The sequence below is a fragment of the Suncus etruscus genome, chromosome 2 (assembly GCF_024139225.1).
Source record: "Suncus etruscus isolate mSunEtr1 chromosome 2, mSunEtr1.pri.cur, whole genome shotgun sequence".
Taxonomy (NCBI): Eukaryota; Metazoa; Chordata; class Mammalia; order Eulipotyphla; family Soricidae; genus Suncus; species Suncus etruscus.
The window spans coordinates 69,125,100-69,151,971 of record NC_064849.1 but is presented as its reverse complement, the minus strand read 5'-3'; the positions used below and the strand labels follow the sequence as shown (position 1 = coordinate 69,151,971).

Below are 26,872 nucleotides of genomic sequence, written 5' to 3'. Positions count from 1 at the left end.
GCTGTTGTTAAATTTCTCGGGCTATCTAAAGCAGGGTCACCCTCCAACGTTTTAAACAGTTTAGATAACTCTGCATTTGGGATTCCTAGTGCAGGGCGGAGCCAATTTACGTCACCTAAAAGTCTCTGAAAATCATTAAGCGTTCTGAGGTTTTCTTTTTTGATAGAAAATTTTTGTGGACGTATAGACGTCCGGTCCAAAATAAAACCCAAATATTGATACGGTGGCATTATCTGTATTTTTTCTAAAGCTATTTTCAGTCCTGATGTTTGTAAACAGTCAGTAACATAAGAGTATAATTCCTGTAAATCTGTTTCATTGTTCATTGTGAGCAAGATATCATCTGTATAATGAAATATCATGGCTTGAGGAAATTTTTCACGAGCAGGGCTCAAAACCTTATCTACAAAAAACTGACACATGGTTGGGGAATTCAGCATGCCTTGGGGGAGAACAGTCCATTGGAAACGTCTGCAGGGATGGGTATTATTGAGAGAAGGAACTGAGAATGCAAAACGTTTTTTATCATCTGGGTGAATAGGAATATGGTAGAAGCAGTCTTTCAGATCAATTATAATTAGTGGCCATTCCTTTGGAATAACTACAGGTGATGGTAAACCAGTCTGCAATTTGCCCATAGCTATCATGGATAAATTTATAGCTCTAAGATCCATCAAAAGTCTCCATTTACCGGATTTCTTTTTTATAGTGAATATAGGTGAATTCCATTGAGAAAAAGATGGTTCAATATGTCCTAAACTTAGCTGTTCCTCCACTAATTCTGTCAGCACCTTTAATTTATCAGTTTTAAGGGGCCACTGACCTGTCCAAATTGGTTCATCAGATTTCCATTTTATTTTTATTGGTGCTGGTGTTTTTACGGTAGTGGCCCCCACTAAAAATTTTTGGTTTTTAAATCAAAAGAAGGTTCGGGCTCTTCTGGAGCTAATGGGATGTGGAATTCTGCTTTCCACTGTTTGTGTAGGTCACGGCCCCACAGAGATGGTAAAAATGGGCCCACGTGAGGTCTGATTATTGCTTTTTGATTTTCTGGGCCGTAAAATAGCATAGTCCTCGTACTCAACATACAGGAACTCAGGCCTCCTATTCCTTCTAGGGAATATGGGATTTCCTGAAGAGGCCAATTTTCTGGCCATTCTTTATCAGAAATTACGGTAACCTGAGCACCCGTATCTATCATTCCATCAAATGTTGGCCTTCAAAGTGAAGTTTGATAATTGGGTGTTCATCTTTACATTTAGTAACCAGAGCCACGATTGGGTTTTGAGCAGCACCCGGATCTGTGCTTCCAAAACCTCCAATTCTAGTCTTATCTGAAGTCCCAAATTTGACATAAGGCACTATTACTATCTGGGCAATCGCTTCTCCTTTTTTAAAGGTCCATGTAACTGTTACAGTAATAACTATAATGATTTCTCCCATAGAATCTGAGTCAATGATCCCAGTGATTACTGATATTCCCTTTATGTTGAGGGAACTTCTGCCAAGAATCAAACCCATAGTATCTGGGGGTGGTGGGCCTACAATGCCACTTTCTAACATGTAAGGGCATGCTCCTGGGTAAATTGTAATGTCCTCTGGGCATAATATGTCTAATCCGGCACTCCCTGAAGTGGAGTGGATTAATTCCCTTATCGTGATGAATTTTCTTGGGCTGGGCTTGGAAGGATTATTGTCTGTGAACTTTGCCCCTGATTTGGAAGGGCCTGGGGAAAGGCCCTGTGGGCGTTTCCCTGCATCTTGTATGTGTGTTCTTGGGGAGCTGAATTTATAAGGAGACCACAATTTCTTTTGATATGTCCCTGTTTTCCACAATGGTAGCAGGCGATTTGCCTCCTGGGGACTGTGCTGAAACCTCTACTTAGGTTATTATTAATGAGGTTTCTGGATCTGCAATTTTCCCCCAGTGGCGACCCCTTTTGCATTTTGGGCAAAGACCTGGTTTCCGGAAAGTGTTCTGTCCCCGAGGGGAGTAAGGCATTGTTCCCTTGGTAACTGGGAAGGTTTGTACTGAGTCTAAGTGGGGTGGGGGTTGGGGTTCCACATAGACATTCCGGCAGGCATAAAGGTAATCATTCGGATCTGACTTTTCATTTAATGTATTCAATACTAATCTACAGGCTGAATTTGCATTATGATAGGCCAAAGATTTTACTAGGAAGTTTCTCATCTCCTCATCTTCCACCTGTAACTTCAGAGCATCTTTAATCTTACCTACAAACTCTGCAAATGACTCATAAGGGCCTTGGGTAATTTTTAAAAAGTTTCCTCTACCAATGCTGTTAGAATCAATTTTTTCCCATGCTGACAATGCAGTCTCCCTAATTAAATTTAAGATTTCCTTAGGTAAAGCTGCTTGTGTCTGAATATTTGCAAATTGATTTTCTGCCATCAATAATTCATACGATAGAGTAACACCTGCCACTTGCTTTTTCATACCATCCGGGCTATATAATTTAGCTTTTATGCCTTCTGAATAGTACATTTCCCATTCAGTTCGCTGTTTAGACGACAAGCATATTTCAGCGATTCTTTTAAAATCATACAAAGTCCAAGATGAGTTATGACTCCAAAGTCTTAATAACTCCACACTGTATGGCGATTTTGGCCCATGCTCTTTACATGCTCTTTTAAACCGATCTAGTTCTTCCATCTGATAGGGTACATAGTTAGAAACATTTACCCCGTCTATAGGCGATAACGCCAGATTAGCAAAATTATTCTGAATAGAGCTCTGAGACCGAGCATGTGGTTCATCGTTTGAATCTGCTCTGCTCTGTGATTCAATTTTGTGACTAGAAGGAGGCCTCCCTCGTGGAGTTAGCACTGGAGGTTGATCATTGTCTGAGTCACTACTGTCAAGCAATTCACTAGAATCTGGCTTAACATTCTGAGTTGTTTTTCTTCCAGCAAAAATTTCTATATTTTTGATGGTGGGGCTGGATTCGTCAGCCCACACCTTGGTCTGAGTTTTCGTCAGATAAATTTCCTTATTATCTATACTGGTTTTAGCCTCACCATTTCTACACTTTCTATTTCCTAAATACCAGCAAATAACTATGCTCATAATAATAACGTTAGTCAACACAGAAATTCCACAAACTATGATGGCTAGAGACACTACACTTTTCATTTGAAATATAGACCACAACCATCCAACTGCAGTAATTGTCCTTAGATCAAAACCAATTAGTCTTAAACAAAATGGAATGATCCACTTGTATACTAGAGCACCAATGCGTAAGACTAAGTGTGCTAAAATCCACATGACTAACCACAGAAACCATTTGATGGTCAGCATAGGAAATTTCCAATGAAGTATTTCACTTACAGTTCTGAGGGTCCAGGGTTCAGGTCCCTGTTCGGGCACCATTATATAGCAGGTCAGACCCTGAAGAGGTTGACTGATGGTGGGATGGAGAATGAGGCCCTTTTCTTCCAGCTCGGAGCACGTGTCTGCCACCCTGTCTAGCCCACGGTTCTGAGGTGAAACGGCGGGTAAACAGCTCGCAGACAGTCAGGCTCGTGGAAATATTTGCTTTATTCATAAGGACAAAACTGAAGTCCAAAGACTCAGATTCAGTCCCAGCCAGCCAAAAGCCTCCGCCTTCCATAGACCCTTGCTCTTATACCCCAGAGTCAGGTACCACCCAATGGTGGGATCAAATACCAACCAATGGTGGAAGCAGAATCAGGTCCTACCCTAGGGTGGGGGCAGAATGCCAGGTCACACCCTAGGGTAGGGGACAATCACCTAATCAGTTTAGGGTGAGCAACATAGTAATCCCCCAAAATATTTACATACACAACAGTAAGGTGTCTGCCTTGCCCACCCTAGCCTAGTACTGACAGCGGTTCCTGATCCCCTGGCATCTCATATGGTCCCCCAAACCAGGAGCAATTTCTGTGCTCATAACCAGGAGTAAACCCTGAGCATCACCAGCTGTGGCCCCCCAAAACAGAGAACAAAACAAAACAAAACAAAATCTTCAGGAGAAACCCGAGGGATAGTTCTGGGGTTAAAGCACATGTCTTGTCATGCAGCTGACCCTACTTATATCTCTAGCACCAAATGGTCCCTTGATCAGCTCCAGAAATTCTGGACTGTGCTTTGCAGAAAAGTTTCGTGGAGGTTCTGTTAATCTCCTAACCACTACTTGTTGTATACCAAAAACAAAACAAAAATAGACAAGAATAAAGTAATAAAGAATAAAATTTCTCTATATATTTCATATATATATATATATGTATATATATATATATATATATAACTATTACATCTTCCGCCCACCAAAACAAATAGATTTACAGCTTCACAAATTGCAGGGAAGTAATCACACATGAAGATCCTAAATAAGGACAGCTTCAGAGTGACAGTTGCAATTGTTTTATTTAAAGAAACAATGAATGGTTAACATGGGGACTGCTTGACAACCCACTCCTTAGCCCCTAAATCACGTGGGACAAACAGTAGGCCAGGAAAACGTGTGTTTTGGATCAAAGCACTAACTAGAGTTATTTCCTTTCCAAGGGCAAAAGGGGGAAGTGGGATCTTCCACTGTGACTTCAGTCTTCAGCCTCCAAACCATCAAAGTGGACAGGCAAGTACAGGTCGCCCTCACAGGCCACAGTGATGTGCCCCTCTTTCCGGATGGTCTGGTAAGCACAGTTGGCATCTCTGGCGCCTTTCTTCAGGCGACAGTTGGTGAGGTTCATGGTGGAGTTGCTTTTGTGGCAGTTGGGCTGCCCGTTCTTGCAGGGGATACTTTGCTCACGGCAGACAGCCTGGATTGCTGGCAGAAGCTCGTGCACAAATGTGTTCACTGGCTTGCATCGTCCCTGTGTCATTTTTCTGCGCTTCATCATCAAATCGCAGTAGTTCGAGTTGCTGCTGGGGGAACCTTCGGAGTCCACGTGCTGTCTCTGGAATTTCTTGCTCCGAGATTCCTTGCCCAGGGAAGGCTGGACCCGCCCCAGCAGCAGCACCAGCAGCAGGACCAACAGGGGTGGAAAGATGAAGGACTTCTTCAGAACCATGGTGATCTTACTTGCCTGTAGGACTTACCTAGGAAAGAGAAAATGGAGGAAAAGCAGCCCCTGAGAATGAGAACCCCCACTCCCACTTTGGGACTCCTGGGTCACATACTACAACTCAGACAGATCCCTCTTATCCGCAATAATTTGTAAGCTATTGGGTGTTTGAGAGATAATACAATGAGTAGCGTTCTTTCTTTGCACCCAGCATATCCACTATATCCCCCAATATCCCCAAGCCCTGCCAAGAGTGGTCCACAGTATACCCTGAGCACTGTCAGGAATTATCCCTGAGTGCAGAACCACTAAGGAGTAAATCCCAAGCCTTATTGGAAGTGGTCCAGTAAACAAAACATCCCCTAGTTCCCCCCCCAAAAGATTTACCATCAAAATCCTATATACACTTCAGAGCTATTATTGACTCTTACTTACTAGAAATAGCCCAATCTTCCTCTTAAGTTTTGGCTTCAGAACTAAACTAGCATCCTGCCAGGCTTTTCTTTTTGGTTGTTTTGTATTTCATCAAAAATACATATGAAAAAAGAAAAAATATTTTTACCAGTGCTCTGAAATATCCATAGAAAACCCTTTTAAATATACCATGATCCAAGCTATAACCACAAGATACCTCTATGAATCCAGGATTAAGGCTGACAAGATCTCTGTTGTCCTCTAACAATAGAATAGCCCACTGCCTGGCATGGGCCTCCTAAACAGATGCCATTGTTTTCTAAAGAACAGATGTTTCTTCCCTGGAGAGAAATTTGGGGGGCTACTCTCTCTCCAGCTTCATGGGTTCTCTTTGTAGCCTAAATGCTAGCTGCACTGAGACCCCCAGCATATCTTCAGCTGATGTTTGTCAGGTTTTCTCTGTGCTATGCTCATCTACTCTGGTTTTCTCTCTAATGCTCCTGAGACCACTTAATTAGTTGCTTACCTGGTTCTTGAACTTAGTCCCAGGAAGAATAAAAGAAAAGTCTTGCAATGACTGGATCTGAGAGGTGTAGACTTTACAAGGATGACAAAGGGCTTGGTTTTTAAGTAGGAAAGGGTAGGAGGAGCTTCAGAGGTTTCCCTTCAGAAGAAAACAAAGGCTTTGAGAATGGGTGGGGGAATGTTCCAGGCCACCCTTTATCAGAGCTGCTGAGGAGAGTGAGTCATTGCCAGGGAAGCTTCTCTTAGCATTTGAATCTCATCTTTCTGCTGCTCTTCTCTTTTCACCAGGGGAAATAGAGAAAGTTATATAGCCCTTATGCCCTAATCCTTGATTCCTGGTTATCTCTTTGGAAGCCATTTGTACTGTACAACCCTTGTGCAAATAAAACTGGAGAACTCAGTGATATCAAAAATAGCAAAGAACAAAGGGAAATATGCAAAGCTATCTTAAACATCTAGCCTGCATCAATTTTAATATGCTGCATTCCTCAGGCCAAATAACAAGATAAAGAATATGTCTGCGCACAGCCTTGGCTATAAGCGTATTACAAAGAAGCAGACATCAGTCCTCACTAAACTTCCTTGTTTTCAGATCCTTTCCCAGTGGTGGATGTGAAGGATGTGACTTATTTTACAGTCTATGATCCAGCTTCAAGTAGAAATCAGGCTGCTTGACTGACAAATAAATGTTTTTTTGTTTTTGTTTTTGTTTTAAGCAACATTTAGGGGAAATATAAGGAGCATAGTCACTTTATAGTAAAGAGTATCCCAAAATGTTTCTTTTTTTTTTTTTTTTTTTTTTTTGGTTTTTGGGCCACACCCTGTGACGCTCAGGGGTTACTCCTGGCTATGCGCTCAGAAGTTGCTCCTGGCATCTTGGGGGACCACATGGGACGCCGGGGGATCGAACCGCGGTCCGTCCTAGGGTAGCACAGGCAAGGCAGGCACCTTACCTCCAGCGCCACCGCCCGGCCCCCCAAAATGTTTCTAATGTTCTTAATTCAAAATTTCAGTCCTTAACGATAGCAGAGAGGTGTTGGTGCTGCCTTGCATCCTACTGACTCTTGTTCAAATCCCAGTACTGCCAGAGGTCACTCCTGAACAGAGAACCAGAACGAGTCCTTGAGAACTGCTGTGTATGGCCCAAACACTCAAGTAAAATGCGCTAAAAAAAAAGCAAAAACAAAACAAAACAAAGAAAAAAAACAAGTAGCGATAATAATGTTGTTTATTTTTTCAAGTAAGGTTTTATTTTAATTTAAACACCTTGATTACATAAATGATTGTGTTTGAGTTTCAGTCATGTAAAGAACACTACCCATCAGCAGTGCAACATTCCCATCACCAATGTCCAAAGTCTCCCTCCTCCCCACTCGTCCCCCGCCTGTACTCTAAACAGGCTTTCCATTTCCCTTATACATTCTCATTATAAGGACAGTTCAAAATGTAGTTATTTCTCTAACTAAACTCATCACTCTTTGTGGTGAGCTTCCTGAGGTGAACTGGAACTTCCAGCTCTTTTCTCTTTTCTGTCTGAAAATTATTATTGCAAGAATGTCTTTCATTTTTCTTAAAACCCATAGATGAGTGAGACCATTCTGTGTTTTTCTCTCTCTCTCTCTGACTTATTTCACTCAGCATAATAGATTCCGTGTACATGCATGTATAGGAAAATTTCATGACTTCATCTCTCCTGACACCTGCATAATATTCCATTTTGTTTATTTACCACAGTTTATTTAGCCATTTGTCTGTTGATGGGCATCTTGGTTGTTTCCAGAGGCTTGCTATGGTAAATAGTGCTGCAATGAATATAGGTGTAAGGAAGGGGTTTTTGTATTGTATTTTTGTGCTCCTAGGGTATATTCCTAGGAGTGGTATAGCTGGATCAAATGGGAGCTCGATTTCCAGTTTTTGGAGGAATATCCATATCACTTTCCATAAAGGTTGAACTAGACAGCATTCCCACCAGCAGTGGATAAGAGTTCCTTTCTCTCCACATCCCCGCCAACACTGTTTATTCTCATTCTTTGTGATGTGTGCCATTCTCTGTGGTGTGAGGTGGTAGTTTTGATTTGCATCTCCCTGATGATTAGTGATGTGGAGCATTTTTTCTTGTGTCTTATGGCCATTTGTATTTCTTCTTTGTCAAAGTGTTTGTTCATTTCTTCTCCCCATTCTTTTGATGGGATTAGATGTTTTTCCTTGTAAAGTTCTGTCAGTGCCTTGTATATTTTGGAGATTAGCCCCTTATCTGATGGGTATTGGGTGAATAGTTTCTCCCACTCAGTGGGTGGCTCTTGTATCCTGGGCACTATTTCCTTTGAGGTGCAGAAGCTTCTCAGCTTTATATATTCCCATCTGTTAATCTCTGCTTTCACTTGCTTGGAGAGTGCAGTTTCCTCCTTGAATATGCCTGTAATGTCCTGGAGTGTTTTGCCTATGTGCTGTTCTATATATCTTATGGTTTGGGGTCTGAAATCGAAGTCTTTAATCCATTTGGATTTTACCTTCGTACATGATGTTAGCTGGGGGTCTAAGTTCAATTTTTTGCAAGTGGCTATCCAGTTGTGCCAACACCACTTGTTGAAGGGGCTTTTCCTGCTCCATTTAGGATTTCCTGCTACTTTATCAAAATTTAGGTGATTGTATGTTTGAGGAACATTTTCTGAGTATTCAAGCCTATTCCACTGATCTAAGGGCCTGTCCTTATTCCAATACCATGCTGTTTTGATAACTATTGCTTTGTAGTACAGTTTAAGGTTGGGGAAAGTAATTCCTCCCATATTCTTTTTCCCAATAATTGTTTTAGCTATTCTAGGGTGTTTATTGTTCCAAATGAATTTCAAAATTGCCTGATCCACTTCTTTGAAGAATGTCATGGGTATCTTTAGAGGGACAGCATTAAATCTGTATAATGCCTTGGGGAGAATTGCCATTTTGATGATGTTAATCCTGCCAATCCATGAGCAGGGTATGCGTTTCCATTTCCATGTGTCCTCTCTTATTTCTTGGAGCAGAGTTTTATAGTTTTCTTTGTATAGGTCCTTCACATTTTTAGTCAAGTTGATTCCAAGATATTTGAGTTAGTGTGGCACTATTGTGAATGCGGTTGTTTTCTTAATGTCCATTTCATCCTTCTTACTATTGGTGTTTAGAAAGGCGATTGATTTTTGTGTGTTAATTTTGTAGCCTGCCACCTTGCTATATGAGTTTATTGTTTCTAGAAGCTTTTTGGTAGAGTCTTTAGGGTTTTCTAAGTAGAGTATCATGTCATCTGCAAACAGTGAGAGCTTGGCTTCTTTCTTATCTGGATTCCCTTGATATCTTTTTCTTGCCTAATCGCTATAGCAAGTACTTCCAGTGCTATGTTGAATAGGAGTGGTGAGAGAGGACAGCCTTGTCTTGTGCCAGAATTTAAAGAGAGGCTTTTAGTTTTTCTCCATTGAGGATAATATTTGCCACTGGCTTGTAGTAGATGGCCTTAACTATATTGAGAAAGATTCCTTTTTTCCCATCTTGCTTAGAATTTTGATCAAGAATGGGTGTTGACCTTATCAAATGCTTTCTCTGCATCTATTGATATGATCATGTGGTTTTTATTTTTCTTGTTATTGATTTTGTGTATTATGTTGATAGATTTACGGATGTTAAACCATCCTTGCATTCCTGGGATGAAACCTACTTGATCGTAGTAGATGATCTTCTTAATGAGGCATTGAATCCTATTTGCCAGGATTTTGTTGAGGATCTTTGCATCTGCATTCATCAACGATATTGGTCTGTAATTTACTTTTTTCGTAGCTTCTCTGTCTGCTTTAGGTATCAAGGTGATGTTCGCTTCCTAAAAGGTATTTGGAAGTGTTTCCGTTCTTTCAATTTCATGAAAGAGTCTTGCCAAGACTGGTAGTAGTTCCTTTTGGAAAGTTTAAAAGAATTCATTAGTGAATCCATCTGGGCCTGGGCTTTTGTTTTTGGGCAGACATTTGATTAATGTTTTAATTTCATCAATGGTGATGGGGGTGTTTATATATGCTACATCCTCTTCCTTCAACCGTGGAAGATTATAAGAGTCCAAGAATTTATCCATTTCTTCCAGGTTCTCATTTTTAGTGGCGTAGAGTTTCTCAAAGTAGTTTCTGATTACCCTTTGAATCTTTGTCATATCAGTAGTGCTCTCTCCTTTTTCATTCCTAATATGAGTTATCAAGTTTCTCTCTCTCTCTTTCTTTGTTAGGTTTGCCAGTCATCTATTAATATTGTTTATTTTTTCAAAGAACCAACTTCTGCTTTCATTGATCTTTCGGATTGTTATTTGGGTTTCCACTTCGTTGACTTCTGCTCTCAGCTTTGTTATTTTCTTCTGTCTTCCTATTTTTGGGTCCTTTTGTTGAGCACTTTCTAGTTCTTTTCGCTGTGTCAGTAAGCTACTCAGGTAAGCCCCTTCTTCCTTCCTGATGTGTGCTTGCAAAGCTATAAATTTTCCTGTCAGTACTCCTTTTACTGTGTCCCAAAAGTTCTGATAGTTTGTGTCTTTATTGTCATTTGTTTCCAGGAATCTTTTGATTTCCTCCTTGATTTTATTGTGGACCCACTGGTTATTGAGTATGAGGCTGTTTAACTTCCAGGTGTTAAAGTGTTTCTTCTGAGTCCCTTTGGAATTCACAAATAATTTCAGAGCCTTGTGGTCAGCGAAGGTAGTCTGCAAAATTTCTATTCTCTTGATATTATGGAGGTATGTTTTATGTGCCAGCATGTAGTCTATTCTCGAGAATGTCCGAAGTACATTGGAGAAGAATGTGTATCCAGGTTTCTGGGGATGGAGTGTCTTATGTATATCCACTAGGCCTCTTTCTTCCATTTCTCTCCTCAGGTCTAGTATATTCTTGTTGGGTTTCAGTCTGGTTGACCTATCCATTGTTGACAAAGCCGTGTTGAGGTCCCCCACAATTATTGTGTTGTTATTGATATTATTTTTCAGATTTGTCAACAGTTGTATTAAATATTTTGCTGGCCCCTCATTCGGTGCATATATGTTTAGGAGAGTTATTTCTTCCTGCTCTACATACCCCTTGATTAATATAAAATGTCCATCTTTGTCTCTTCCAACCTTCCTGAGTATAAAGTTTGCATTGTCTGATATTAGTATGGCCACTCCAGCTTTTTTATGGGTGTTGTTTGCTTGGATAATTTTTCTCCAGTCTTTTATTTTGAGTCTATGTTTGTTCTGACTATTCAGGTGCGTTTCTTGTAGGCAGCAGAAGGTTGGATTGAGTTTTTTGATCCATTTAGCCACTCTGTGTCTCTTAACTGCTGCATTTAGTCCATTGACGTTGAGAGAAAGAATTGTCCTGGGATTTAATGCCATCTGTATATCAAAATTAGGTGTGTCTTTTGGTTAGTCTTGTCTTAAATTAGGTTTTTCAGTTTTTCTCTTATTACTGGTTTTGAGTCTGTATAGTTTCTGAGCTGTTTTTTGTCTGTGAAACCATGTATTCTTCCGTCAAATTGGAAAATGAGTTTTGCTGGGTATAGTATTCTAGGTGAAGCATTCATTTCATTCAGTCTTGTCACTGCTTTCTGGCATTGAATATTTCTGATGACAGGTCTGCTGTAAATCCCACGGATGCTTGCTTGAACGTAATTTCCCCTTTTGATCTTGCTGTTTTCATAATTCTGTCTCTATCTGTGGGATTTGTCATTGTGACTAGGATGTGTCTTGGGGTGGTTTTTCTGGGGTCTCTTTTGGTTGGTACTCTTCGAGCATGCAGGATTTGATCACATATATTTTTTAGCTCTGGAAGTTTCTTTTTAATGATGTTCTTGACCGTTGATTCTTCCTGGAAATTTTCTTCCTGGGTCTCTGGGACCCCAATGATTCTTATGTTGTTTCTTTTGAGCTTATCATAGACTTCTGTTTTCATCTGTTCCCATTCTTTGACTAATTTTTCCATTGTCTGTTTATTTGCTTTAAGTTTTTTTTTCAAATCTCTCATGCTGTATGGAATTGTTATGTATCTCATCTTCCACAGCACCAAGTCTATTCTCAGCTTCTGATACCCTGTCTCAGAGCTTATCCATTTTGTCATTCACTTCGTTTACTGACTTTTTCATGTCGTTAGTTGACATGTTATTTCAGTTTGGATTTTTGTGATTTCTGTCTTCATATTTTCTTGGTTCTTATTAGTGTTCTGTTCAACTCTATCCATGGTTTCTTTGAGTTCGTTGAGGATCTTCCATATTGCTAGTCTAAAGTCCTTATCGGAGAGGTTGATTAGTTGGTTGGTCATTATCTGGTCATCAGAATTGTCATCTTTATTCTCTATGTCCGATGGTGGCCTGTGTTGTTTCCCCATTGTCACACTTGTATTGTGGATTTTTTCTATGTGTTATGGTCGTATTCATTGGCTATATGATGCAGGCAGCACACTCCTCTGGCTCCGCCCTTTCTGGATGGGCTGACTTGCCTCTAAGGAAGGGGAGTCCTCTGTGGATGAAGCCTCACACTGGATCAAATCTTAGGCCCAAACATGCAACAGAGAAGACAGTCCGGAGAGAAATGCTTGCTTCTGTGATCCAGCACAGTTCTTAGTGTGATTTTTTTTCTTCTTGTTGCAATGGTGTTCTTTTCTTAGAAAGAGGACATGGATGCATAGCGAAGCGAAGCTAAGTGCTCTGCTGGAGCCTCTTTTCGGCCCACTCCCAAGAGGTTCATGCAAGAGGACAGTATACAGACTCACAGAGGCAGCACTCACAGTTTTTCACAGTCGGGCCCCACTGGGCAGGTGTAGTTTCATGGATTTTCCCAGCCTGATGTCACAAACTGATAATGTTTTAAATTAAATTTTATACTTTCCTAGTAAATGGAAATATATGTTATGTAAAAATTTTATTCATGTCTGTTGTTACCAGATCTCTCTCTCTCTCTCTCTCTCTCTCTCTTTTTCTGTGTGTGTGTGTGTGTGTGTGTGTGTATGTGTTTGATATTTTGGTTTTGGGGATACATCCAGCTGTGCTCAGGGGTTACTCCTGGCTCTGCACTTAAAAATCACTCCTGGCAGGCTTGGGGGACTATTGAGGATGCCAGATATTGAACCCGGGTCTGTCCTGGGTCAGCAAGGTGAACGCCCTACTGCTATACTATTCCTCTAGCCTCTGTTAACAGATCTTTAAACAAAACCAGCTTTGGCTTTGAAAAATTTAAGTTTTAAATATAGCTCTAAAGTCTTTGCTACTGTATTTAAATGGGCAAATGATCTTGTTTTGTGGCAATTTGTTAAACCATTTGTGAGACATTGTTTCTCAGAAATCAAAATTTTAAGAAAATCATTACTGTTTTGTTTTTGTTTTTGTTTTTTGGGTTACACAGAGCAGTGCTTAGGGGTCTATGCTTCTGGCTCTATGCTCAGAAATCAATCCTGGCAGGGAGAGGGACCATATGGGATGCTGGGAGTCGAACCACCATCCTTCTGTATGCAGGGCAAATGCCCAACCAGCATGCTATCTCTCCGGCCCCGAAAATCATTTCTGTTGGTAGAAAGGGAAAGTTAATAAGGAAGGTCTTAGAAGAGCTCTGAAGATCTTTCATAATAATTACTTTGTCCCAATAAATAATACATAAAAATAAAACTTATTTGGTATACTAAGGTTTTATGGAAAGTATTATCACAAGAAATATCCAAATATCTAATAATCTTACTATTATATAAATAATAATGTGGATATTCCAAAAATTACTAGAAATTCCTGAAGAATCTTAAATGTTCTGGTTAATTCTGGATATTTCATCAACTTTTATGCCACATATTGAGGGGAGGTGGGAATTGTGCCTCACCCAGCAACGCTCAGGGATTACTCCTGGGTCTGCTTTCAGGAGTCCTTCGTGGCAGTCCTTCCTGCTTAGTGGACCATATGCAATACCATAAATCAACTTTGTGCAAGACAAGGGCTTTGATCTCCAGCCCCTTCATGTCACAATTTGATAAATCACTTGGGGCCAGAGCGATAGCACAGTGGGTAGGGCATTTGCATTGCACGAGGTCAACTCAGGTTGATTCTTGAGTGTAAAGTCAGGAGTAACCCTTGAGCACTGCCAGGTGTGGCCCAAAAGGAAACACAGAGAGAGAAGGGGCCACTATGACAGAAATGATTGGCAGTGATCACTCTGGACAAGGACTGGGAACTGAAAGGAAGTAAAATGATATGCATGATATCCCTTCAGTAACAGTGTTGCAAACTACAGTGCCTAAAAGAAAAAAAAGGAGGGGAGACAGAAAGGAGAGAGAGAGGAGAGAGAAGAGAGAGAGAGGAGAGAGAAGAGAGAGAGAGGAGAGAGAAGAGAGAGGAGAGAAAGGAGAGAAGAGAGAAGAGAGAGAAAAAAGAGAAGAGAGGAGAGAAAAGAGGAGAGAGAAGAGAGAAAGTGTTTGCTATAGAGGCAGTGGGGAATGGGAGATGGGATGGTAACTGGGGATATTGATGATGGGAAACAACTACTAGTATACTAGTGAAGGGATGGATATTGAAACATTCTATGACTAAAACTCAATTATCAACAGCCTTTTTTGTTTTGTTTTGTTTTGTTTTTTGTTCTTGGGCTACACCCATCGTTACTCAGGGGTTTCCTGGCTCTGTACTCAGAAATCACTCCTGGAGGCATTGGGAAACCATATGGAATGTTGTGGATCGAACCTAGGTCTGCTGTGTGCAAGGCAAACATCCGACACTCCTGTGCTACCGTTTTGGCTTCTTACTAGCTTTTTAACTCTGTATTTCAGTTATTTAACAAAAACATTTGCTTTTGTTTTTGGGTCACACCTGACAGCATTCAAGGTTTACTTCTGGCTCTTCAGGCTCAAAACTTGCCCCTGGTAGGCACTGGTGACCATATGGTATGCCAGAAATTGAACCCAGATCAGTTGTGTGCAAGGCAAATGGTAGCCAGCCCCAACAAAAACATTTTTTAAGTTTGTTTGTTTGTTTTGTTTTGTCTTTGGACCACACCTGGCGGCGCTCAGGGTTTACTCTTGGTTCTGTGCTCACAAATCGCTCCTGGCATGCTCGGGGGACCATATGGGTTGCCTGGGATCGAACCTGGGTCCGTCCCAGGTGGCAGTATGCAAGGCAAACACCCAACCGCTCTATCAGTCCAGCTTCTGTTTTGTTTTCGTTGTTGTTGTTTTGTTTTCAAATTTTCCTTTATTTAAAATTTTTATTGAGACAGCTGAATATACATACTTGTTTACAATGGGTTTTCAGGTATACAATTTTCCCTTCTCCTTACTAAATCCAGATTCCCTTCCATTTCACAACCTAGCTCTTTGAGAATACATTTTAAAGTTGAGTATTTCAGTTTGGACTCCATGCTTATGAGAGTGTTGATTCTGAGAATTTAGCTCTAGAGGTTCTTCAGCAGGACACTGAATGGGATCAAATGTCCCCGATCCTTGTTCTCTAACAAGGATCTTCTTGTCCCTTTAACAACAATTCAGTGAGAAGTGTTTCAGAATTTTGAAATGTTTTTTTTTTTTTTTTTGGTAATAGAATACAGTTGTATTCTTTTATCTGTTTTTGTATTAATCTGTTGGGATATCTCACACAATGTACAGACCTTCAAAACCACAGTACATTCTTGAGAAAAAATCCTGAAAAAGACAGACATGTTAGTGCTAATATGAGGTAATCTTTTTTTTCAGTTGTTTGAAACAATTTCATTATTTGTATGTCTATATTCATAGCATTGTTCACAATAGCAAAAACGTAAAATGAATCTAAATAACTACAAACATATGTCCCAACCCCTACACTCATTAAAAACTAGGGTGGTTAAAGAGGGAAACGATGGTGGAGACTGGATGGGAGGAGTGAACACAGGGACATTTTAGTGAAATAATGCAGTATAATTTCAGTAGGGAGAGACTTAAGAATTACAACATAAAAAATTAATACATAATACATCTAAATTCTTTATATTCCATGTTAAAGTAAATTAATGAAAAAACTAAAAGTAAGAATTAACAGCTATTATGTGCATGCATATGCATTATGCAGACAGATTTGTAAGAATTAGCTTAAGCTACCTATGTCTATTATAGAAAAATAAAACTGAAATGATATTCCCTGAGTCTGTGCTCATTACTACATGAACAATATTATTTTATTGTTATAACTTTTTGTTCTTTCTTTCTTTCTTCCTTCCTTCCTTCCTTCCTTCCTTCCTTCCTTCCTTCCTTCCTTCCTTCCTTCCTTCCTTCCTTCCTTCCTTCCTTCCTACCTTCCTTCCTTTCTTTTTTTCTTCCTTCTTTTTTTAAAATTTATATTTTGACCAAATTGGATTACAAATCTTTCATAGTAATTTTTTAGGTACATAGTGATATTGATTATTTTGTTTTCTTAAAGATCTTTCTTTTGGTACTTTCCACAAAGAGTAGATTGAACTCAATATAAGACTTTTGTTCTTTTCTTTTTTTCATACTATTTTATTTTATGAAAAGCACTGTGATTAAAAAAGGTATTTATAGGTAGACATACAATGTTATAATACTTATCCTATCAACAGTGTCAATTTCTCTCTATCAATTTTTACAGGTCCCTCCCCCCAGCCCACCATCTTGACAGGGGTCTTTTTTAACCAGGCATCTTGGTTATTAAATTTTGGTTTTCATGATTTTAGTGTTGTTGACTCCATGGTTTTGGAGTTTAGTTCTATCATTCCTTAACATCACATATATACAACTGTATCCTCTTGATCTCTGATCTCTATTGCTTCCCACATATATCCCCTCCTCCTTCATCCACTTGATTCTTTTCTTTTCTGCCCTATACTCTGGGGCCAAAAGTGACCTAGTCATCTCCCCTTTAAACTATTGCACTCCCTCATCCAGGTATTCTAAATACCACATAGTAATTTTATTGTGTTTATTCTTCTTTTGATTTACTGAATTTACCATGAGATCTTTCAGTTTCATCCATGTTGCAACAAATTGCATGATTTCATTATTCTTAGAGCTGACCAGTATTCCATTGTGTATACATATGTATATGTATATGTATACATATACACATATATATACATATATATATATATATATGAAATCAACCAAGATATTCAAGGATAGGTAAGCATGTATATACTACATCTTCATGATGCACTTGTCTATCTTTAAATATTTTGGTTGATTTCAAATATTAGCTATTGTACTGAGTGTGCATAAATGTGTGCATATGTCCTGTGTGCATATGTCATTTTGGATAAATGTTTTTTCCTGGGGATAGATATCAGAAAGTGAATTTGCTGGGTCATATGGCAGCTCAATTTTAAGTTTACTGAGAAATATCCATACTGCTTTCTAAAGTGGTTGAACTACACAATATTCCCAAAGGATGAGACTACCATTTTTAATACATCCCCACCAACACAGATAGTACCTAGTATTTTGAGATGTGCCATTTTCACTGGTGTAAGATGATTATCATTACTATATAAGGCCTTTTTTCTTATGCCTTTTATTCTTTCCACAGGGCTGAACTACCTTCTTATGGATGTGAACATTAATGGCTTTTGTCTAAATAAAAAACAACCCCATTTACATGCTTAGAAACAGACACTCATAGAAAGAACTGTTTGCTCTTCTCCCACTCCTACCATAATTCCTGATTAAAGACCAACAAGAAAAAATATTAATTTTCAGCTTATTTTCCCATTAAATAATATATCTATGGGATTTTTTGTTTTGTTTGTTTGCTTTCGTGATATTTAGCTGGTCTCAAGGCATACCCGTAGCTCTGTCATCAGGGATCACTCCTGAAAGTATGCAGGGATGGAGTGCTGTGGAGAAAACCAGGTCAGCCACATAGAAAGCAAGTGCCTTACCTGCTGTGCTGTCTCTCTGGACTAAATACAATTTACAAATTCCTTTCTTTTTCCTTTTTTTCCTCTTTATTTTGTTTTCTGTGAAAGGTGCTTAGGGGCTATTTTTAATTCAGTTCTCATGAGTGACCCCTGGTGGTACTTAGTGGAGCAGGCTGGCAGAATACAAGGCAGCCAGTTCTTAGATTTTATCTCCAGCTAACAAACCCCTATATTTCTATGAAAAAATCACATGTCTTCATTGTAAACACATTTTTGTTTTGTTGTTGGGTTACACCCAGATATACTAAGTATTTATTCCTATTATGTTCTCAAGAATCACCCTTCTAAGGGCTCAAGGTGGTGACAAGGATCAAAGTTCGCTGTGTTCAAGGCAAGCATTTTACCCATTGTACTATATCCCCAACTCATATATACATTTGAAGAAGTATAAAACTTGAATTACACACCTAAGTTTACATCAAGAATGACCATACTAATTCCATATATATAGTTTGCAGATTTCTATAATAGTAAGAAATATAGTTCTGTCGTTGGCTTATCATCAGTTCATAGGAAAAAAGAAAGTTTCAGAAATCCAAACTTATCAGGGACCCAGAATTAGAAAAAAATCTGACAATAAATTTATAATACATAATTAAAGTCCATGCATTATTAATTTGGGAATAATTTATAGCTGCTATTTAAATTTTCAATATTTCTTTTTCTCTTTCCTTTTCCTTTTTGATTTTTGCTTCATATCGAGTATTATGCAGGGACTACAGGGATTACTCTTGGCACTGGCTCTGAGTGATCAGGAATAACTCCTGGTGGTGTTAAAATCAAACCAGGGTCAGTCACAAACAAGAGAAATTCATTAACCCCTAGATTACCTCAATAATTTTTCTAAGTCATAAAATAATCTGAATGTTGGGTATTAAATATGTATAAAATATTTATGTATTTTGCTCAACAGAAAAATCATATTAACATGTCAGTCTGTAATTCTTATTTGGGCTTAAAACAAGCCTCAACTATGATATCAACTATTATCACATTAATGTACAATTATTCATATTTTTGTTTATGATATGTATTTGAATTATATAAACCCTGGTATAAAGTATATGTTTTTCAGGTTTTGCACTCAGGAATAACTTCTGGAATTCCAAGGATCCAATCTGGTTAGTCATGTAAGGCAAGTGCCCTACCTGCTGGTATTTTGTCCAAACATCATTAGAAGATTTCAATATTTTATGCAATGTACTGCTACCATCAGCCCAGAAAAAATTTTTCTTAATAGAAAATTTGGAAGTGCGTTCTGTTACAGAGGTTTTGTCTGGCATATCAGAGATAATGCTTCTTTTAAAATTAAGGTTAAATTTAACAAAGAGGCATAGAATAATGCTTCCTTACAGAGTTCTAGTTTACAAATAGTGTGATAACTTAACCAGAACACATAATGAGTTACTTATCAATGCTTTGGGAGCAGAAGTGATAGTATAGTGGAATAGGGTATTTGCCTTGCATGCAGCCAACCTGGGTTCAATCTAAAAGATCCTGTCCCTCAAGCACTACCAGAAGTAATCCAATAATTCCTGAGTGGTCCCTGGAACTACTATGAGCATTCTCAACTCCTCATATTAAAGCTTATGGCCAAGGTGTAGTGTGTTAACCAATGTAATAACCAATCATCAATATTCAGGTAGCCTCAATCTCATAGTCCTCGGTGGTGTCTGAAAAACTTGTCCTGGGCTGAATTTTAGAGGAAGCAGGACCTCGTTCTCAACTGGTGGCAAAGTGTGCAATACTCTGGAACACAGCATGTAGTAAAGTTGTGGCTAAGTGACTATGCTTCTAGGAAGCCTGCAGAATACTTTCTTTCTTAGTACTTGCTTGCTGTGATGAGAGGCCATGTGTGCTTCCCCTAAAAAAAAAATACTAATGATGTACTTTTATAGCAAATACTTTATTTCAACTTATACAATTTATCAGATTTCTCTAAGTCAAAATTATATTAATTTTCATCAATTTGCTTGGTCCCCTTTTTAAAACATACATCTCTAACATATTGGAACATATATATGCATATATGTATACATGTTTATATTTTGGTAGGGAGGGCTACTACTAGCATTGCTCAGGACTTGCTCCTGACTACATAAAGGGTCACTCCTGGTGGTAGTTGGGAGGGGATCATATCCATATCATATTCAGTACTGGGATTGAACAGGAAGAAGTCTGCTGTATGCAAGACAGTATTGGACACTGTATTATCTCTCTGAAACTCCAATAATTCTAAGTATCTAGTTTTTTCATAGATTCTACAATTTTATTTAGTTCAATGACAAATCTGTACTCTTGAATATTTGACAAAGTCATTTTCTTCAGGCATCTTTAAATATAAGGAATTAGAAAATTTTGTAAATGGCAAGAAGTTGAGTATTTAAAATTCTAGACTTTATGATGGCACCTGCAAGGAAGTTTGCTTAATTTTGTGACTATCATGTAGTCTAGTCAATTTTATATATTTGTAAAATTCTACATCACAGAATTAGTTTCCCTGATGGTCTGCCTTATCACTGACCCTTTATAATTCCCTGCAAGGACACTGATCTGATGACAATTCCGATATGCAGAATGTTGGGTTGATATCACCAGAGCTTTATTTTTGGAGTGAGTGTGGGCATCCTGCCCTGTATCTCCCAAATGTAAGGTAGTCCCTTAAACACCTTCTTTTCTTTAATTCCTTTTTTTAAAATTCATTTTTATTTCTTTCTTTCAGTATATTTATTTTTCTCTTTAACTTCACCTGTTTTGGCTCTGCTTGGTGCAAAAAGATACAAGAAAAAGTCTTGCCTGGGATGAAAGCTGAGGTCAGGGCCTGGCGAGATAGCACAGCGGCGTTTGCCTGGCAAGCACCCGATCCAGCACCAAAGGTGGTTGGTTCGAATCCCGGTGTCCCATATGGTCCCCCGTGCCTGCCAGGAGCTATTTCTGAGCAGACAGCCAGGAGGAACCCCTGAGCACCACAGGGTGTGGCCCAAAAACCAAAAAAAAAAAAAAAAAAAAAAGTAAACAGAAAGCTGAGGTCAAAACCAAGGCACAAAGATTCTGAAGCCTGACATTCTTTTTTTTTTTATTATTTTTTATTTTTTAAATATATATTTTATTTATGTAACATGATTATAGTGGGGTTACAGTCAGAAACAGAACACCTCCCTTCACCAGTGTAACATTCCCTCCTCCCAATGTGCCCCTCCCCCTTCCCATCCCCTGCCTGTATTAGAGACAGGCATTCTACTACAGTTATTTCTTTTTAAGTTCTCTAAATTGTTTTTATTTTCCTTAAAGGATACGGATTAAAAAATTAGTAAAGATGTGACAATGGCAATCGTCATTGTTTGCATAGGCCCAGAAAAATATGGGAAAACGGAAAAAAACCATGGTCTGATTACAAGAAGGTCTCATCCCGAAATTTAGTGGCATAAGACTGTCTCTGGGCTCCAGGCATACCAGGCTGTCCAATCCAATTCATTCTCTGTGGTCCCAGTAAACTTCTTCACACTTTAGCTGTTGTTGGTAACAGGTTCCTATATTTAGAGATTCTGAATTCCATACATTTCTTTCATCGAAGTCAGGGTGATGTGGAGCATCCTCTAGTTTCAGCACACCATTAGATGCAGGGTGATCTGCCCTGCAAGCAGAAGCCTGACATTCTTACCCCAAATAAACCAGTAATATAATATGACATTATTCATTTTTGCAAAGGCATACTAAAAAAGGGGGGATTTAATGTATAAAAACAAGCTCTTATCTACAAGAGATAAGAACCAATACATTTTATAATACAAAGGTGCCTCCCATCCTGAACTTGTGTCATGTAGACCAAACTTAGACTCCATGTGACCTGGCAGTGACTGTCCAATCCTGAGACCTAGACCTCAGACATAGAACTGACACCCATCCCCTGTGTATATACAAGATATTGAGTTAGTGAGGCCTGTTTGTATCATCCACAACTGAGTAGAAAGATGCCTGGCAGCATAAAAAGACCTTGAGGAGAGAAAAAGAGCATGTACAGAGCCTGTAGTGGTTCTCATGACAGTATGTTTCAAGGGTGGAGAAACCCAAAATCTCTTAGGCTTCAACAGCTTCTTATCTTAAGCATCCATAATAATAAGAAACCATCTTTTTTATATAATTTTTATTTTGATCATAGTGGATTACATATTGTTGACAATAATATTTTAGGTACATATTTACATAAAATCAGGGGGGATTTTCATCACCAATTTGTCCTCCCTACACCTCTGTTTTTGTCCTACCTCCCATCTCCTCTTCCCTCACCCCTAGGGTTGCTAGAATATGTGGCCTCCTCTGTATCTAGCCTACTACTTAGTAGTCTTGCACCTGTTTGGTCCTGGTGCCTCCCTTATTTCCCCCTCTAACGGGGGGGGGGGCAGGACTAGCTAGTTCAAGTTACGTGGTTTTGTTTGAAGGAGAGAAAAGTAATAAACTGGGGTAAAAGTCTAATACGCCAAAAATAAGCAGAATTCTTCTAGAGGCTCTCATCATCGGTTTGAGAAACGAAGGAGAGAAAAAAGGTGAAACATTCCGCCAGTACAAATAGAAGTGTCAAATATCCAGTGAGGCCACCACCAATAACGATAAGCACCAAAAGAAAAACAAAACAAAAAAACATAAAAACAGATACAAAAAAAACACAAAACAAAACAAAAACAAACAAACAAAAAAACCGCCATGGTCTTGATATAAGAAACATGGCATAGCATATAAAGAAAGAACAGAAAGGAAGAGAAAGAATAAGTATAACTGGGAACAACTTCAATAATCACACCCAAATATAGAAATTGACTAAAAATAAATAGGTAAATAAAAATAAAAATAATAAATGAAAATAAAATAATATATAAAAAACAATAAACAATGTTTTGTGCTTTTTGTTTTTTCCCTTCTGCCCTGGCACAGTAAATATTGGGGTCATTCGAAAAGGAATTCACTTGGCCTAGGAGATATGGGGTTTCTCCGCCTTTGGAGTGTATTGTCATGGGATCAACTATAGACTTTGCTCATGATCAGGATCCTTTACTTTCCCGATGATCATTTACTCTCCCGGTGATGCTTTTGTGGTGTTTGGAAGACCTCTTCTCTGTCCTGGGGGATGCAATCAGGCCTCTGTGTCTAGGGATATCAGTATCTGCACAGATCCAGGGGTGGGAGTTATGATGAAGTCAGTCTCTGTGGTCCTAGAAGTTCTGTTCCATCAGTGTCATTTTAATCCATCTTCTGTGGTTGGTGATCTTGGTCTTTGCACTGAACCTAGGATGGCACCTAGGATTGTGTCTTTCTTTGTGCTTCCAGAAGCCCCATTCCGTTACAAAGGTCTCTGCCAGACCTTTGGAACTGGGGATCATGTTTATTGTGCAGGTCGTAGTTCAAACCCTAGGCTAGGGCTTTTTTATTTGTCCCAGGCTGTATACAGTCTGGTCATGGTTCTAACAGCCAGTCATCTGTAACTCGCAATCTTGGCTTTTGGACCTACCAAAGGGTGACAAGTGTTCTGATTTTGTCTTGTTGTTAGCTGGTAAGGTAGGATAACCTGTGTTGTGTATGTAAATATTTTGGGGGATTACTATGTTGCTCATCCTAATCTGATTAGGTGATTGTGCCCTACCCTAGGGTGTGACCTGGCATTCTGCCCCCACCCTAGGGTAGGACCTGATTCTGCTTCCACCATTGGTTGGTATCTGATCCCACCATGGGGTGGGACCTGACTCTGGACTATAAGAGCAAGGGTCTGTGGAAGGCGAGGGCTTTTTGCTGGCTGGAACTGAATCTGAGTCTTTGGACTTCAGTTTTGTCCATCCGAATAAAGCAAAGATTTCCACGAGCCTGATTGTCTGTGAGCTGTTTACCCGCCGTTTCACCTCAGAACCGTGGGCTAGACAGGGTGGCAGACGCGTGCTCCGAACTGGAAGAAAAGGGCCTCATTCTCCATCCCTCCATCAGTCAACCTCTTCAGGGGCTGTCCTGCTACATAATGACGCCCGGACAGGGACCTGAACCCTGGACCCTCAGAACTGTAAGTGAAATATTTCATTGGAAATTTCCTATGCTGACCATCAAATGGTTTCTGTGGTTAGTCATGTGGATTTTACCACCCTTAGTCTTACGCATTGGTGCTCTAGTATACAAGTGGATCATTCCATTTTGTTTAAAACTAATTGGTTTTGATCTAAGGACAATCACTGCAGTTGGATGGTTGTGGTCTATATTTCAAATAAAAAGTGTAGTGTCTCTAGCCATCATAGTTTGTGGAATTTCTGTGTTGACTAACGTTATTATTATGAGCATAGTTATTTGCTGTTATTTCTATTTAGGAAATAGAAAGTGTAGAAATGGTGAGGCTAAAACCAGTATAGATAATAAGGAAATTTATCTGACGAAAACTCAGACCAAGGTGCAGGCTGACGAATCCAGCCCCACCATCAACAATATAGAAATTTTTGCTGGAAGAAAAACAACTCAGAATGTTAAGCCAGATTCTAGTGAATTGCTTGACAGTAGTGACTCAGATAATGATCTACCTCCAGTGCTAACTCCACGAAGTATGCCTCCTTCTAGTCACAAAATTGAATCGCAGAGCAGAGCAGATTCAAACGATGAACCACATGCTCAGTCTCAGAGCTCTATTCAGAGTAATTTTGCTAATCAGGCCTTATCCCCTATAGACGGGGTAAATGTTTCTAACTATGTACCCTATCAGATGGAAGAATTAGATTGGTTTAAAAGAGCATGTAAAGAGCATGGACCAAAATCGCCATACAGTGTGGAGTTATTAAGACTTTGGAGTCATAACTCATCTTGGACTTTGTATGATTTTAAAAGAATCGCTGAAATATGCCTGTCGTCTAAACAGCGAACTGAATGGGAAATGTACTATTCAGAAGGCGTAAAAGCTAAATTATATAGTCCGGATGGTATGAAAAAGCAAGTGGCAGGTGTTATTCTATCGTATGAATTATTGATGGCAGAAAATCAATTTGCAAATATTCAGACACAAGCAGCTTTACCTAAGGAAATCTTAAATTTAATCATGGAGATTGCATTGTAAGCATGGGAAAAAATTGATTCTAACAGCATTGGTAGAGGAAACTTTTTAAAAATTACCCAAGGGCCTTATGAGTCATTTGCAGAGTTTGTAGGTAAGATTAAAGATGCTCTGAAGTTACAGGTGGAAGATGAGGAGATTAGAAACTTCCTAGTAAAATCTTTGGCCTATCATAATGCAAATTCAGCCTGTAGATTAGTATTGAATACATTAAATGAAAAGTCAGATCTGAATGATTACCTTTATGCCTGCCGGAATGTCTATGTGGAACCCCAACCCCCACCCCACTCAGACTCAGTACAAACCTTCCCAGTTACCAAGGGAACAATGCCTTACTCCCCTCGGGGACAGAACACTTTCCGGAAACCAGGTCTTTGCCCAAAATGCAAAAGGGGTCGCCACTGGGCGAAAGATTGCAGATCCAGAAACCTCATTAATAATAACCTAAGTAGAGGTTTCAACACAGTCCCCAGGAGGCAAATCGCCTGCTACCATTGTGGAAAACAGGGACATATCAAAAGAAATTGTGGTCTCCTTATAAATTCAGCTCCCCAAGAACACACATACAAGATGCAGGGAAACGCCCACAGGGCCTCCCCCCAGGCCCTTCCAAATCAGGGGCAAAGTTCACAGACAATAATCCTTCCAAGCCCAGCCCAAGAAAATTCATCACGATAAGGGAATTAATCCACTCCACTTCAGGGAGTGCCGGATTAGACATATTATGCCCAGAGGACATTACAATTTACCCAGGAGCATGCCCTTACATGTTAGAAACTGGCATTGTAGGCCCGCCACCCCCAGATACCATGGGTTTGATTCTTGGCAGAAGTTCCCTCAACATAAAGGGTATATCAGTAATCACTGGTGTCATTGACTCAGATTCCATGGGAGAAATCATTGTAGTTATTACTGTACCAGTTACATGGACCTTTAAAAAAGGAGAAGCGATTGCCCAGATAGTAATAGTGCCTTATGTCAAATATGGGACTTCAGATAAGACTAGAATTGGAGGTTTTGGAAGCACAGATCCGGGTGCTGCTCAAAACCCAATCGTGGCTCTGGTTACTAAATGTAAAGATGAACACCCAATGATCAAACTTCACTTGGAAGGCCAACATTTGATGGAATGATAGATACGGGTGCTCAGGTTACCGTAATTTCTGATAAAGAATGGCCAGAAAATTGGCCTCTTCAGGAAATCCCGTATTCCCTAGAAGGAATAGGAGGCCTGAGTTCCTGTCTGTTGAGTACGAGGACTATACTATTTTACGGCCCAGAAAATCAAAAAGCAATAATCAGACCTCACGTGGGCCCATTTTCACCATCCCTGTGGGGCCGTGACCTACACAAACAGTGGAAAGCAGAATTCCACATCCCATTAGCTCCAGAAGAGCCCGAACCTACTTTTGATTTAAAAACCAAAAATTTTTAGTGGGGGCCACTGCCGTAAAAACACCAGCACCAATAAAAATAAAATGGAAATCTGATGAACCAATTTGGACAGGTCAGTGGCCCCTTAAAACTGATAAATTAAAGGTGCTGACAGAATTAGTGGAGGAACAGCTAAGTTTAGGACATATTGAACCATCTTTTTCTCAATGGAATTCACCTATATTCACTATAAAAAAGAAATCCGGTAAATGGAGACTTTTGATGGATCTTAGAGCTATAAATTTATCCATGATACCTATGGGCAAATTGCAGACTGGTTTACCATCACCTGTAGTTATTCCAAAGGAATGGCCACTAATTATAATTGATCTGAAAGACTGCTTCTACCATATTCCTATCCACCCAGATGATAAAAAACGTTTTGCATTCTCAGTTCCTTCTCTCAATAATACCCATCCCTGCAGACGTTTCCAATGGACTGTTCTCCCCCAAGGCATGCTGAATTC

At 39.4% G+C, this 26,872-nt stretch overlaps 2 protein-coding genes across 7 annotated transcripts in view; both read right to left on the bottom strand.

Annotated features, from left to right (window-relative positions):
- LOC126001426 (ribonuclease pancreatic-like) overlaps positions 1–26,872 on the bottom strand; it is a 459,609-nt gene that overhangs the window by 86,308 nt on the left and 346,429 nt on the right. Inside the window, exon 1 of one of the 4 annotated variants that reach the window (XM_049768686.1) lies at positions 5,974–6,093. The exons of the other annotated variants lie outside the window; for them this stretch is intronic. The gene's annotated coding sequence lies outside the window, so the exon portion shown is untranslated. Of the gene's footprint in view, positions 1–5,973; positions 6,094–26,872 lie in introns of those variants that run through there. 4 annotated transcript variants of the gene reach the window in all.
- The window catches only part of LOC126001424 (ribonuclease pancreatic-like), a 260,537-nt gene continuing 238,061 nt past the window's right edge, over positions 4,397–26,872 (bottom strand). For 2 of the 3 annotated variants that reach the window (XM_049768685.1, XM_049768684.1), the window contains exon 2: positions 4,397–5,068. In XM_049768685.1, coding sequence (XP_049624642.1) covers positions 4,588–5,058 — 471 coding nt within the window. In that variant the 5' untranslated portion in view covers positions 5,059–5,068 and the 3' untranslated portion in view covers positions 4,397–4,587. Of the gene's footprint in view, positions 5,069–5,973; positions 6,094–26,872 lie in introns of those variants that run through there. The other variant, XM_049768683.1, reaches the window with a different exon arrangement.